The sequence below is a fragment of the Vespa mandarinia genome, chromosome 1 (assembly GCF_050613455.1).
Source record: "Vespa mandarinia isolate Hongniang chromosome 1, ASM5061345v1, whole genome shotgun sequence".
In the NCBI taxonomy this organism is placed as follows: Eukaryota; Metazoa; Arthropoda; class Insecta; order Hymenoptera; family Vespidae; genus Vespa; species Vespa mandarinia.
The window spans coordinates 14415083-14428719 of NC_140810.1; the positions used below are offsets into that span (position 1 = coordinate 14415083).

Sequence of the window (13637 nt, forward strand, 5' to 3'; positions counted from 1 at the left end):
AGTCAAGTTAATGGTATGACGAAACGATAATAAAAATTGTTTTATAATTATTTAAAATATTAACTTTTACATTTCGAAAGAAAGGAACATAAATAAATACTGTCTGATCATTATTCATATTGCAAAATAGAACAATATAAAGTAAAAGTGAATTATTTTTACATTTCTTTTCATCTCAATTTTTGTTCGCATCTAAATGGCAACTCTTATGCAAAAATTTTCATTATGTAAATAATAAATGATAAGTTAAATATTTTTATCCAAGTACGTATTATAAAATCAAAAATGTAGTTAAAAGTATACAATTACAGACAACCAATAATTTTAAGTTTTTATGAACCACATGACACGCTTTACAGGTATGTACTTTTTTGAATATATACCCCTAGTTCTTATTTTACTTAACGAATTGTAACGTTTAAGAAAATAAAAACAGCGTGATTCAAGCTTGAATTCTATGTACTTAATATAATGATATCTATAATATAAAAGCACATTTTGTACAGGCAAAATCAATAATGAATAAAAAGAATCTATTTTATGTATCACTTTTCCATAGTTTGATGGTTTTATCATTCTCAAGGGCAGCAGAAGCTATAATATTATCTGTTGGGTGACATGTTGTGCATAATACTACATCTGTTTAAAAAATAAAAAGTAAAATAAGAAATTATGAACACAAAATTATCATACACAAATACTACTACTTTACCTGTATGTCCCTGTAATTTTTGCACTATTTCTTTTGTTTGTAAATTCCATATGTATACCATGTTGTCTTCAGAGCCTGATACAATCCACTGAAAATAAAAAAGAAAAATCAATACAAAAAATTGTAGCAAAAGGATAAATATAAGTGCAAAATTAAAAATCATAAAAAAGATCAAATATTAAAAAAACAGCTTGCCTTTCCTCCTGTGACGGAAAAATTGGCAAATATACAATATTTTTCATTCCTGTGACCCGTATATGTTTTTAGACATTTTCCTTTACTGTAATCCCATAGTTTTAATGTATTGTCCAATGTAGCAGCTAGGATATATTTTCCATTTGGTGAGAATTTTACAAAAGATACCGGAGGATTGTCATCATCTATCAGTGTTTTTAAACACTGTCCTGATGCTGTGTCCCAAATTCGACTGTATTATCACGTAATATATAAAGATATATACACCTTTTTATAGCAGCATATGTGCATGGCAGAATAAGCATTTGTTTAAATTAAATAGAAAATTTGTTTAAAAAGAAGAAAAAAGCATAACAGAGAAAATGTAAAATCAAAAGCAGATAAAGTTGAAATTTGTAGAAGTAAATGACAAATTATTGATTGTGGACATAAAATCACTTTGACAAAATTGTATTTATACAAGAACTTACCAAAGACCGTCATAACTGCTGGAAACAATCAAAGAACCATCTCTATTGAAGTGCACTGCGCTTACTGGATCTGAATGAGCTGGAAGTGTTTTTAAACATTTTCCAGTTCTTACATCCCAAATGCGTACACTTTCGTCAAACTAATAAAAATTCTTTTTTTTAATATCATATTTTATATTATATATTATATGAGAATATATATTTATTTATATACAAGTGTCTTTACTAATCAATACATATGAAATATTCATAGAATTTATATATAATTCTCTTTCTTTTAACAATACTAAATAACTCACCGATCCCGAAACTATAAGGTTAGATTGAGGATTAAAATTACAGCAAAAGACATAATTACTATGACCTTTTAACGTTTTTAAACACTTTCCCTGAAAATTTATAAATAATTAACAATGAAGAATATTTTATTCTATAGATAATGTAAAATTTAAATCGATGATTTAAATTAATAAAAAAGTAATCAAAACAGTAAGTGTTTGGAAAGAGAAGTTAAATATTTTTTATCATCTAATTATTTTTTATGAAATGTTTTTATGAAATAAAAACTTACAGAACTTAATTCCCATATTTTCAATGTTTTGTCATCAGAAGCAGATACTAACAACCTACTATCACTAGACCAGGCAACATCAGAAATACCAAGTTTATGACCAGAAATGGTTTTCTCAAATTTTCCATCATAAGATCCCCAAATTTTGATAAGTTTGTCGGCAGCTAAAAACAAATGAAATTATTATTATTATTAATATAATATATTTATTATTATATATACTTTACTGTTGTTTTATTTAACACATTTATATATTTTACATATTTATTTTACAATATTAAAGCAACTCTGTTATGTTTCAATAACTTTTTAAGTATCTTTGTACTTACAAGAACTTGCTAACCATTCTCCATTAGGACTAAACTTGACAGATGACACAGCTTTAGTATGACCTGCTAGCGTATACTTCAATGTATAATTTGGCTTCTGCAAGTAATGAATGTACAAAATTTACATAAAGACTTAAATTATTTTTTATAAATATTATACAATTCATTTTCTTATACATGATTAAGAAAGTAAAAAAATGCAATATATAACATGTACTTATGATATAAATATAACAAACTTACCAATGTTGAACTACCTTTCGTTCCGGTAGCAGATGTAGTAGACGAATTATTAACAGACGACTGATGACTCGGTGAAGGCCCAAGTGGTACCATTTTTTCCAATTGTTTATTAGGACGCTATACTGAAGAAAAGCAACGAGATCTAAGGTTACGTCGTTTCTTAACTTTCGAGGTGAAACGTCGATTTTTGCTTACCTCACAAGGAGGTATTATTTCCTTAAAAAAGATCCCTTGCATAATATTAATAATGAAGTAAATCGTAAAATTTTCTTCATCAATAACATTCAACAAATCTTTTCATCTTTAGCAAATAAACAGCACGTGTAGTTCAAACGACTAAATCGATATTTCATTCCTTCAATACAATTATCGAAAATCGTAGTTCGAGTTTACTCCGTGAAGTCGATAATACTACCCAATGTATTTAGTTTGGATAGTAATGATACAAAATCAATTAGTTATTTTTAATTTTCAACTTTTGTTTTTATATGAAGAGCTTTTCGAAAATCAGTCTGTTGTCAAACGAAAATTTATATTTTAAAGAGTTTGAAAAATATTTAAAAGTTATGCAATAAAATTTATAAATTATTAATTATAATAATTGTAATTTTAAATTTGTATAATTGTTATTTAAAAATATTCCCTAGAATGCGGAAATGTATAATTGTTAAAAGAGGATATATTTATTAAGGCTGTTCATCACGTTTTGTTTTATAATAATTTAGGCCAAGCATAAGAACAGGTGTAATTCTTGACCGATTTTAATGAACAAGGTCTTATTTTAAAGACAAAGATTCATCGTTCAAATATTTGAAAAAGCAGTGTCCTGGATTAAACCTTCATCTTTACAGTGAGATCATTTTCATCAAAATTAAAAGTTAAGAATTACACCTGTTCTTATTATTAGCGTAAATGATATTTTTGACATTTTTCGCAAAGAAAAAGCTTCGTACTGTGGCGCCCCTTGAAATTTGCGGCAAAAGAGAAAAAGCTCGCACCTCCATTACTAATTTCCATTTACGTTTGAATGGGACGCTTTGTATCGCGAAGTAGCGATTATTTTCTTGCTTGTATACAGAAATAGCTGATGCTCAAATTTTCTAAATAAATCCAAATGCAAGGAAATGCATTTCACGTTGCTTACATAGAAAATCTACGGTAACTTATCCGGTCACTCTTTGAACAGATGATTCTGACAAAAATAAAAAAAAAAAATGTCACAAAGATAGCAACGCGCGAGAAAATTAAAATAATTTTGATTTAAAATTTCAATATTTAAAAATTTTTATCTCTGGGTTGATGGTCTTGAATAATATAAATATATATGATCCTTTTATTAATTTTGACGATTACCCAATTAGTTTTCTTACGTATGACGTTAATAAAATCAAACAATACATGAGGGTAAATGGGTTTTCAAATGCAACAACGTCCACATGGTGAGATCTGGATCGGTAGTACTTCCAATATATCGAAATCTTATGGGATGAAAGTATTACCGAGCGAATGAGTGCATATTACAATACTTTTCAAAATCTTTTCATTCTAAATTTAATTAAACATTAACGTACTTCCATCTTACATTATTAATCATACTTCGATAAATAAATGAATCAGATATATTAGAATACTAAAATAATATCTTATAGAAACGCACAGAAAACTTTTCTATAGCATTTATGTTCGCTGTCATTTTTATTTATTCTTATTTACTTTTATTAATTATTAGTTATAAGTCTCAGGTGGGACCCATGGTTAGGACCCATGGGTGTGGGCTTTTATGCGGGTTTCTGTTTCAGCATCATGTAGAGCTCTTGGCTGCGATTCTTAAGAAGGGCTCTTCAATGTGGATCCTTGGATGGGTCTCCTTCATGGCTCAAATCAAAATTGAACTCTATTTTAGTACTTCGATTTTGTTCGAGTGGATATTCAATATGTTCACCTCGTTCTTTTTTCTTTTCTTTCTTTGGGTTTCCTTTCTTTTCTTTCTCTTGCTCTTTTTTTCATCTCATATTTCTTCTCTTTCTCTTCTTCATCTTAACTTCTTCTTTTCCAAGGATCATCGAGAGATCATCAAACGATATTCAATTTTTCAACCTCTCATTCGGAGTTCCATCGTTGTCACATGCGCGCACGTCTCGTCTTTCTTTTCTTCTCTTTCTCTTATTTTCTCCCTTTTTTCTTCTCAAATCTGAATCACCGAAGGGTAGATACATCTGCGATCGGATGAGTCCGATATATCGTTGAATGGGTCGATTCATCATCAATTTTTACGCGAGAATACAAGAAGGATAGATGAACACTTGCGCGCGTGTTGCGGGCACGAACGATTATGCTTAATAATTTGTGGTGAAACAAATGCATACCGACATAGTATCTCTCACGGATCACTGCAAGACGGATAGTACAATAAAAAAAAGATTTACATTTGAGAGACTGATGAGTTTACAGTCTACTTTAATCTACACGAAACCAACTGTTATTTACGCGTGAAAGATATACTAATCAATCTTATATACTGATACGATAAACGCATGGTAGGGATAGCGTTCTCATTTGCATTTGTAGTTCATATTTTGTCCATATCTGCCGCTGGAGTTACACGTGCTTCGAAGCGAAAGTTGATGAACAACGTTAAATTGATATTTTTAAAAGTTGATATTCTCAATTTCTATCGTATAATTATTATTTAAAAAAAAACAGGAAAAAGAATATTCGAAGAAAATATTTCACATTGAAATTAAATTTATAATTTACAAATAAAAGATATATATATATAGGATTTGATATTTCATTTATAATGAATTCTCATCTAGTAATTTCAATCGTGTTCTTAGTTTGCCATTCAATAATGCATTGTATATTTTAGATTTAAGTAACATATTACAAATTGTTATAATAACAATTAAATCAAGATTAAAACAGACTTTAGAAATGTCTAGGCGCCCGGAACATTTAGCACCTCCTGAAGTGGTATGTTTTTATTAAATTATAATCTACAGTGTATAGAGGTTATGTAAAACTCTCATGTGTATTTTCTGTTATTAGTTTTACAATGAAGACGAAGCACGAAAATATACACAAAGGTAAATTTTTTTGTAAAGTTAAATAAATTATTTATTATAAAACTATTATCTTATTTGTACAACTTGGTCTCCACAGTTCACGTATTATGGATATTCAAGTGCAAATGTGTGAACGAGCTGTTGAGTTATTATTATTATCAGAAGATGCACCAGCATTATTATTAGATATTGGTTGTGGTTCAGGACTTAGTGGGAGTGTACTGGAGGATGAAGGACATACCTGGATTGGAATCGATATTTCTTCTGCTATGCTTAGTAATTATTTTTTTAGTTTATTCCTTGATTTATTAATCCAACTACATAATGTAATCTTTTATACATATATAAAATAGATGTTGCTCAAGAGAGAGAAACAGATGGAGATTTAATTTTGGGAGACATGGGTCAAGGCATGCCATTTAGAGCAGGAAGTTTTGATGGCGCAGTGAGTATTTCTGCATTACAATGGTTATGTAATGCAGATAAAGCTACTCACAATCCTAGCAAGAGACTATATCGATTTTTCTCTACACTTTATTCTTGTCTTACAAGATCTGCAAGAGCAGTTCTTCAATTTTATCCGGAGAATAATCAACAAATTGAATTAGTAATGATACAAGCTACAAAAGCTGGATTTTTTGGTGGTATGGTCGTTGATTTCCCTAACAGTACAAAAGCAAAGAAGTTCTTTTTAGTTCTAATGACAGGAGGACCAGCTGCGCTTCCACAAGCTTTAGGTACAAATGAAGGAAATTCAAATATTACTTATACATCGAAAAGGTATTTTTTTAATTTTTAATGTATTTTCTTTAATTCATTTCTTATAAAATCAAAAATAATTATAATTTATTTCCAAAGAGAACATATCAAGAAAGCAAGAGGTAAACCTTTAAAAAAGAGCAGAGATTGGATTGCGGAAAAAAAGGAAAGACGTAGAAAACAAGGTAAAATAGTTTGTGCAGATTCTAAGTATACTGGCAGAAGAAGAAGTGGTCGTCTTTGATAAACAAATTTTTTCGAATAATACCATTGTTCTGTGATAAAAACTGCTCAAACGTATATTTGCAATAATAATAATAAATTATCAGAATGTACATATACATTGCAGAATGAGTGTTGTGTATGTACATATACAAAAAAATATCTCATCACGTTGATGTGAAATAATGTACAAAAAATTATAATAATAAATCAATTCTTTTCAATCTTCTTTCGTTAAATTTTAAATGTAACTATATATATTATTTATTAAAAAATAAATTGATATTTGATAGAATGATAAGCATTTTTTTATTAAGAATAAAATTTATCATTCATCTTTTAATAATATTCAAGTTTTAATAATATTATCCAAATGTATAATTATTGTATACTTCACGAAACATATTACGACAATTCATTTTAACATTAAGTTTTGCACATAGTAAAAACACGCCTGATAATTTTCTATGCAAACTATAAATTTCTTCAGGAGGAGGACACAGTCGGTGATTTAATATAGTTGGAACCAGTGCTTGAATTCTAAAGTATAATAAATCATAAGCTATAAAGTTAATTTAATGTAAATTTAAACTAAAGATTATAAATTACCTCTTCGTAACATCTTGTCCACCAAAATCAAAATATTCTCGATCACTTTGAAAAATTTGTCCTAGTATCATTACCGTCTCCACATGAGCATTTTCCATAATCTACAATAAAATTATGAATCTCTGTTAATTTTAGTAAGTATTTAGCATTTGCAAGTTGAAAATTTATACATGTTTCTTTATTTCATATAATATTTAAATTTAAATAATATTTTTTGTAAAGACCTTAGTTTCATATCCAGTTAAAAAACCCATATCTCTGGATATATTCAAAACTTTTTCTCTATCTCCTAAACTAGCTGCATTTATAACTTCTATGTATTTATCCATGAATGCTTTTTCATAACTTCGACATGCTCCAAAGTCCAGCAATACAAGCTAAAATTACAAAATATTTGTAATGTTTATAACACTGTCGTAATATAAATTTTTTGTTATTAATATTTTTTTTTAATGAGAATAGATTATAAACCTGTTTTGTTTCAGGATTATAGAAGAAATTTGACCAATTTGGATCTGTTTGCATATATCGAAATACAAATAATTCCATTAAACACAAACGCATGATTAATTTGCATATATTTTCTCGTATTTCTAAATCCATTTCAGCACATTTATCTACAGGAATACCATCCACTAGTTCTGTTGTAAATACTTGACTCGTTGAAAGTTCATCTAAAAATTATAATAATTTATAAGATTATGGCAGCTTATAATATAATAATTATTTATTAAATAAGTTTTTACCTATAACTTTTGGTATATAATAATCATTGTAAGGACTCATAAGCTCTTTATATTTTTTTGTACATTCTGCTTCTCTTAGATAATCCACTTCCCAAGCAAGTTCACGTTTTGCTACTTCAACTAAATTGTCAATAAACATACCTTCTGGAAACATATTCCACACCTATGAAAATTTATATACATTAGAGATTCTTAATAAATATTAAACTTGTTTATATTTTTAATAATACCTTCATTATGCCTATTAAGTTTTCAATATCACTCTGGATACCAGCAGCTACACCAGGATATTGAATTTTAATTGCTACATCTTCTCCAGTTAATAATGTAGCATGATGTACTTGACCTATAATAAACAATTTTTAATATTGTCTTTTTATATATCAAATATACATACCAATAGATGCAGCAGCAAATGGTTTTTCTTCAAATTTTGTTAATTTATTTCGCCAATCGTAACCCAATTCAGAACAAAGTACTCTCTAAAAATTTATTAATAAATCACTTATTTTGAACACGTATAAATGTATATAAATATTATATTGTAATAAACATTGTACCTCAATTTGCCATTTTGGCATAAAATCAGCACTTTGTCTAACTCTTTCAAAAACTTTTTGTAGTTCTGGACTTATAATAGTATTATCTTGGATACTCAATATTTGTCCAATTTTCAAAGCAGCACCTTTAATATATATGTAATATGTAATTAAATATATATTTAATGACATATATGTAATAATACCAAAATAAAATTTTTAAAAATATATACATTATATACTTATCTACCTCTTACTTTGCATAATGTTGTGACAATTCTTTCTGCATTAGCTTTAGTAAGAAACATATTATCAACAGTTTCACTCATCCTTTGTTCCTTTAAACCTAATGATCTACGTGTATATTCTGCAATCGTTCCGATTCCAAGACCAATACCCAAAGTACCAAAATTAACCATTCTCTGAAGTCTTGTAGAAGGGACTGTTCGTTCTTTTGCATTAGCTGAAAGCTTTAATGATATATATAGATATATATATATATATATATATATATATATATATAATATATTAATGATATATGTATATACATATAAAATCGAAAATGTATTATGAATAATAGTTACAGATTGTTTAGGCTTTATAGATGGTTTAATATGAGGTTTTGTTGAAGCTTTTGAAGTATGTACATCATTTTGTTTTACTTCTGTTTTATCATTGACATTTTGAGAAGAAAGTACATTTTCTGAGACCTGTTTTCTTTCAGCTTTCTCATGTTCTAACTCTAATTTATGTAAAATTTCCTTTTCTTTTCTAGAAAGTTCAATTTTTGGTACGTTTTCCATCTTGGTTATTGTTTCTATTTTTTCTTTGACAGTTGCATATTTTTTGTTCGCAATAAAAGTATTCTGTAAATTATCTTCCGATATTGTCTGTTTTGAATTATTTTTTACTGACATATCTTTTTCATCAATAGGTATTTCCTTGGGATCTTTTGCTGAATTATACACGTATAATTTTGTTTTATGTACTGTAGGTTTATAATCATCATCAGCGATGTTCAATGCTCGATTAGTTCTAGTTTTTATATACTGTGTCATGCCTTTTTCAACAACATTTAAACGATTTAATGTATTCTTTAATTCAACTGCCACTTGTTCCTATAATATGACAATAGTTTAAATTGTTTATACAAAAAACAAATGAAATATACATGTTAATCATTATCATATACCAAATAGATGCATTTTAATATATATCTTTTTGCATAATATTAGCTGTGAGACTTACAGGAACCTTACATGGATCTATGTTATTTATTTTTACTCCTACATCTTTTAAGCAACTTTTTACAGAGGTTCGTATACTAGAATGTAAGATAATAAATTTGATTGCTTCTTCCTGATGTTTTATAATTTCATTTGTTACTTTTTGTGATCCTTTAAGTACACTAATTAAATCAGAAATCCACAATCGAGACATTCCTAAAATATAATAAATGATATAAAATAGCAATATTAATATTTTATGTAAATTCATATCTCAATATTATTTTTGTTATTAAATAAAGCTGTGTCAGTATTATTTGTTTTAAAAGAAAGTTATAAGTATTAAGTTCATTTAAATCGTGAGAAAACATTCTATGAATTAAACAAAATTGCCAAAATTACATATTTACACGTGTTTCTTTTAATATGCCCCTTGTATTAAATTCAAATAAATTTCCAAACAACAAATGTTATTTCGTTAAATTCTTAAAAAGAAGCAGTTAAGTCATTAAATAAATTTATACTGTCTTACAGAATGGGTATCAAGGTTGAATAATGATTGAGTCATATTTAAATTTAAAATTGTCGTACATTTGAGGTTAGTTATAGTTATATATGGAATATTCAATGTCACTTTTAAATACTTTCATGAAAAATGTATTATTATTAATTTATTACCTATATATTATATTAAACACTATTTATTATAAAATATTGTTATTATTATATAAATATATAGTTTAATTATATTCCGAATACGCATGCTCAATAATACTTTATATAAGAAATTTGAGTAAATAATTCGTAATTGAATATATGTGTATATTTGAATATAAGTATATATTCAAAATAATTAAAAGAGAATTTCATTTAAATAAATATTTATATTTGAATTATTTTGTTTGTTTTAAGATTAAAAATTTTCAGAAGAAACTTCAAATTTTCATTGTAGAATTTTACATTATAATCAAATCATTTGTACGCAAGCGTAATATATGCGTACAAAATTTTTTAATGTTATATTTTTTGTTTTGCTTTTCAGTTATAAAAATAAAATAAAATAAAAAATTTTAAATAATTCTTTGACGTATTACTATTAAATTAATACTAATAACGATAATGTACAAATATAAAATATATATATGTAACTTTAAAATGTATATTCAATAATGATATATATTGCAGTTTGCAGTAAATATTTATTGTATTTGCGCATTTCAACAATCTTTTTAAAAAATTAAAAAGGCATCCAATTTCATTGTGTGTCTTTTATCTTATATTTAATATGTTACAAGCTCTACAATAGATTTATATGTATATATATATATATATAGGTAAGTCTGTATATACATAATATATACATATGTATATTTAAGTACACATGTTCATATATATATATATATGTATATACAGGTTTGTATAACGTAATATTTATATACACTATATATTTTTCTCTCGTTGTATATTTATATTACTACAAACATAAAAAAAGTATTTTACAATAAATTCCTAATAACTTTGGGATAAGCCTATAACTTCCTTAAAGAGAAGACAGCTATAACCAATTTTTGTAGAATCTTCTTTGAATGTAACTATATTAATCTGTGTAGCAACCTTGAGGGAATCTCATTGAATTATAAATGTTAAACCCGTCCCTATGAATAAACTTTATGTAAGATGGTTAATTTCAGAAACATTTTAACTAAAATATTAAATAAAGTCATGTACATTAATCATTGACTTGATGAATAGCTTTTATATAAGAAATTAATTAAAATAATAATTCAAGATTTAATCATAATTTTAGTTAAAATTCACACTGAAATATTTCTCAAACTTATATGATTATGAGATCACCTCTTCAGGTTTTGTAATGACACTTCAAGAATTTTAAAATGAAGGAACAACAGGTAGAACAAATTATGAAGCATAACAATATAATAGTAAATTAAATGACGTTTGGTTGATCTGGAATAAGAGAGGCAAAAAACGAACTGAAAAATGTCCATGTGAAAGCAAGAGCACCAGGTCTTTCTTCTTCATTTTCCTCATTAGCATTTGTTCTAGCCTCTGGTTGTACCGTTGGAACTTGACCATTTTGTTGTGCAGGGGCGACTTGTGGAGCTGCTCCTTCATTTTGTAATACTTGATTGTTATTGTCTGGACGTACGTTATTATTTTCAGGCATATATATAATATGTAATCTGAAAAATCCACTCTGGTACCTACAACAAAATATCCATTATTAGAAAATAAAAAGTTATAATTCGTTACAGATAATATGTAAAGAACTTACAAATATATTACAAAGCCCAAGAATGTAACAATAAGAAATCTGAGTGGAGATGAGTAAAAGTACACTATACTAAAGAGAATAATGATTCTGGATAGCATATAAAAAAAGTCTAGCCAATCTGGATTAAATACACCATCCTCTCCAGCTGCATTATTATTGCCTGCATTAATATCGGCTGCATCTTGCACTGCCGCTTGAGGTTGATTATCTCTAACGTTATTATTATTGTTGTTATTGTTATTCATATATGTATTTTGTGTAACTTCATTTGGATTAATATTCATTTGCTGAACATAAGGAATAGTACTTTGTAACTGGATTCCTTGTGCTGCCATTCTGTAAACAAAAACAATTAGAATTATACATATATAGTAATGTAGCATAATAAAATATAAAATGTAATATTACTTACAATTGCATGTACTGTGTGAAATAGTGTGTATAAGCTTGTTGCATCCAAGCTACTTGTTGACTATTTCGAGGATCAAAATATTGTTGCATAGAATACAATTGTGTTTGAGAAGGTTGAGTTATAATGTTATTTGTGCTTTGATTTTGACTTTGTATATTATTAGTTCTGATATAGTCAACATTATTTCTTATGGCTGAATTTACATTCACATTTTCATTAACTTGTGTTCGATCAAATACTTTATTGGCACAATTTTTTTGAGAAGTACATACTAAATGTATAGTATATGCTTGGTCCTCCAGGTCATCACAATGTCTTAAAATATCTTTCAAATAAGAAGAATTGTTCAATAATTGACCAGCATAAATTAATTTCTGATCCGCGCTTTCCTATGAGAAATGCAACATCAATTTATTATATGTATATATATAATATATGTATATATATTATATATGTATATATATTATATATATATGTATATATTTTATATAAATAAATTTTATATATGAGATAAATATTATATTAATATAAATTAATAAATAAATATCCTTAGAGAAAATTATTAACATTCAATAATGAAATTAATCGATTAATTGACTTTCACTAAGATTTAAAAGATCTGTAACTTTCACAAGGTTTCACGATATCAAGCAAAAAATAAAAATAATAAAAACTTACTGGTTTGCTGGGATAAACTTCGGAAAGATATTCTTTTAGACGACCGATGCTCCACCCGATATCACATTTTATAAGTTGATCTTTGATTTGTTGATTGGGCGCTTTTATTATTAATTTAACAGTATCACTTTCCATCATTATACAATGTTGGATCTCTTTAGTCACAATATCTGACCTAAGTTACCTATCTGCACTTCGAGATATGAAAACAATGATATCAAGAAGCGATGTTGCCGAGGCTATATTCGTCTTTGGATCCTTTAGAATTTAATTAAAATTGTAACACCTAATCGATTTTTTAACTTCCATAAAGAATTTTGTAAAATTCTTTAGCTTTTACTTTACATAAAATTTTACATTAAACGAGAATCAATTAATAACGCATTTACTCCGAGATAACGTATTTATGTGGACGTTAATAAATGGAATCACGATTTGGCGGTGTATCATTGGTCAAAGATTACGTATTTTATTTATATATTAATAAAATCCCATTTTCAAGTGATCATTTTTAATTTTAAATTTGAATTAATATAATATGTCAAGTTTAGAATTTTTCAAATAC

At 26.9% G+C, this 13637-nt stretch overlaps 4 protein-coding genes across 9 annotated transcripts; 1 reads left to right on the top strand and 3 right to left on the bottom strand.

Annotated features, from left to right (window-relative positions):
- Nucleotides 1-39: 39 nt before the first annotated feature.
- wds (WD repeat-containing protein wds) lies at nucleotides 40-2898 on the bottom strand. Of its 2 annotated transcripts, none has more exons than XM_035879745.2 (9): nucleotides 2716-2898; nucleotides 2521-2637; nucleotides 2278-2374; nucleotides 1949-2112; nucleotides 1677-1766; nucleotides 1378-1517; nucleotides 908-1139; nucleotides 713-800; nucleotides 40-639 (listed from the first exon to the last, which is right to left on the bottom strand). In XM_035879745.2, exons 1-9 carry the CDS (start codon nucleotides 2755-2757, stop codon nucleotides 539-541), a joined length of 1071 nt encoding a protein of 356 aa, XP_035735638.1. In that variant the 5' UTR covers nucleotides 2758-2898; the 3' UTR covers nucleotides 40-538. The 2 variants fall into 2 exon arrangements, with proteins under 2 accessions (XP_035735638.1, XP_035735639.1); XM_035879746.2 differs by having other exon boundaries at nucleotides 47-639; nucleotides 2521-2642; nucleotides 2716-2877.
- A 1720-nt stretch (nucleotides 2899-4618) lies between these two features.
- On the top strand, nucleotides 4619-6794 carry LOC118447601 (18S rRNA (guanine-N(7))-methyltransferase). The gene is made up of 5 exons (XM_035879725.2): nucleotides 4619-5493; nucleotides 5569-5606; nucleotides 5683-5861; nucleotides 5939-6365; nucleotides 6444-6794. The coding sequence occupies exons 1-5, from the start codon at nucleotides 5455-5457 to the stop codon at nucleotides 6586-6588; spliced, it is 828 nt and encodes a 275-aa protein (XP_035735618.1). The 5' UTR covers nucleotides 4619-5454; the 3' UTR covers nucleotides 6589-6794.
- A 70-nt stretch (nucleotides 6795-6864) lies between these two features.
- Nucleotides 6865-10484, bottom strand: Coq8 (ubiquinone biosynthesis protein COQ8, mitochondrial). Of its 5 annotated transcripts, none has more exons than XM_035879722.2 (12): nucleotides 10365-10484; nucleotides 9709-9902; nucleotides 9045-9578; nucleotides 8711-8930; nucleotides 8482-8606; nucleotides 8319-8403; nucleotides 8152-8267; nucleotides 7922-8084; nucleotides 7647-7849; nucleotides 7400-7552; nucleotides 7176-7276; nucleotides 6865-7106 (listed from the first exon to the last, which is right to left on the bottom strand). In XM_035879722.2, the coding sequence occupies exons 2-12, from the start codon at nucleotides 9898-9900 to the stop codon at nucleotides 6932-6934; spliced, it is 2067 nt and encodes a 688-aa protein (XP_035735615.2). In that variant the 5' UTR covers nucleotides 9901-9902; nucleotides 10365-10484; the 3' UTR covers nucleotides 6865-6931. The 5 variants fall into 5 exon arrangements, with proteins under 5 accessions (XP_035735615.2, XP_035735613.2, XP_035735614.2 ...); XM_035879720.2 differs by lacking the exon at nucleotides 10365-10484 and adding an exon at nucleotides 10089-10214; XM_035879721.2 differs by lacking the exon at nucleotides 10365-10484 and adding an exon at nucleotides 10219-10348 and having other exon boundaries at nucleotides 6866-7106.
- A 387-nt stretch (nucleotides 10485-10871) lies between these two features.
- On the bottom strand, nucleotides 10872-13509 carry Herp (Homocysteine-induced endoplasmic reticulum protein). Its single transcript, XM_035879753.2, has 4 exons — nucleotides 13073-13509; nucleotides 12395-12783; nucleotides 11983-12318; nucleotides 10872-11911 (listed from the first exon to the last, which is right to left on the bottom strand). Exons 1-4 carry the CDS (start codon nucleotides 13208-13210, stop codon nucleotides 11635-11637), a joined length of 1140 nt encoding a protein of 379 aa, XP_035735646.1. The 5' UTR covers nucleotides 13211-13509; the 3' UTR covers nucleotides 10872-11634.
- Nucleotides 13510-13637: the final 128 nt, after the last annotated feature.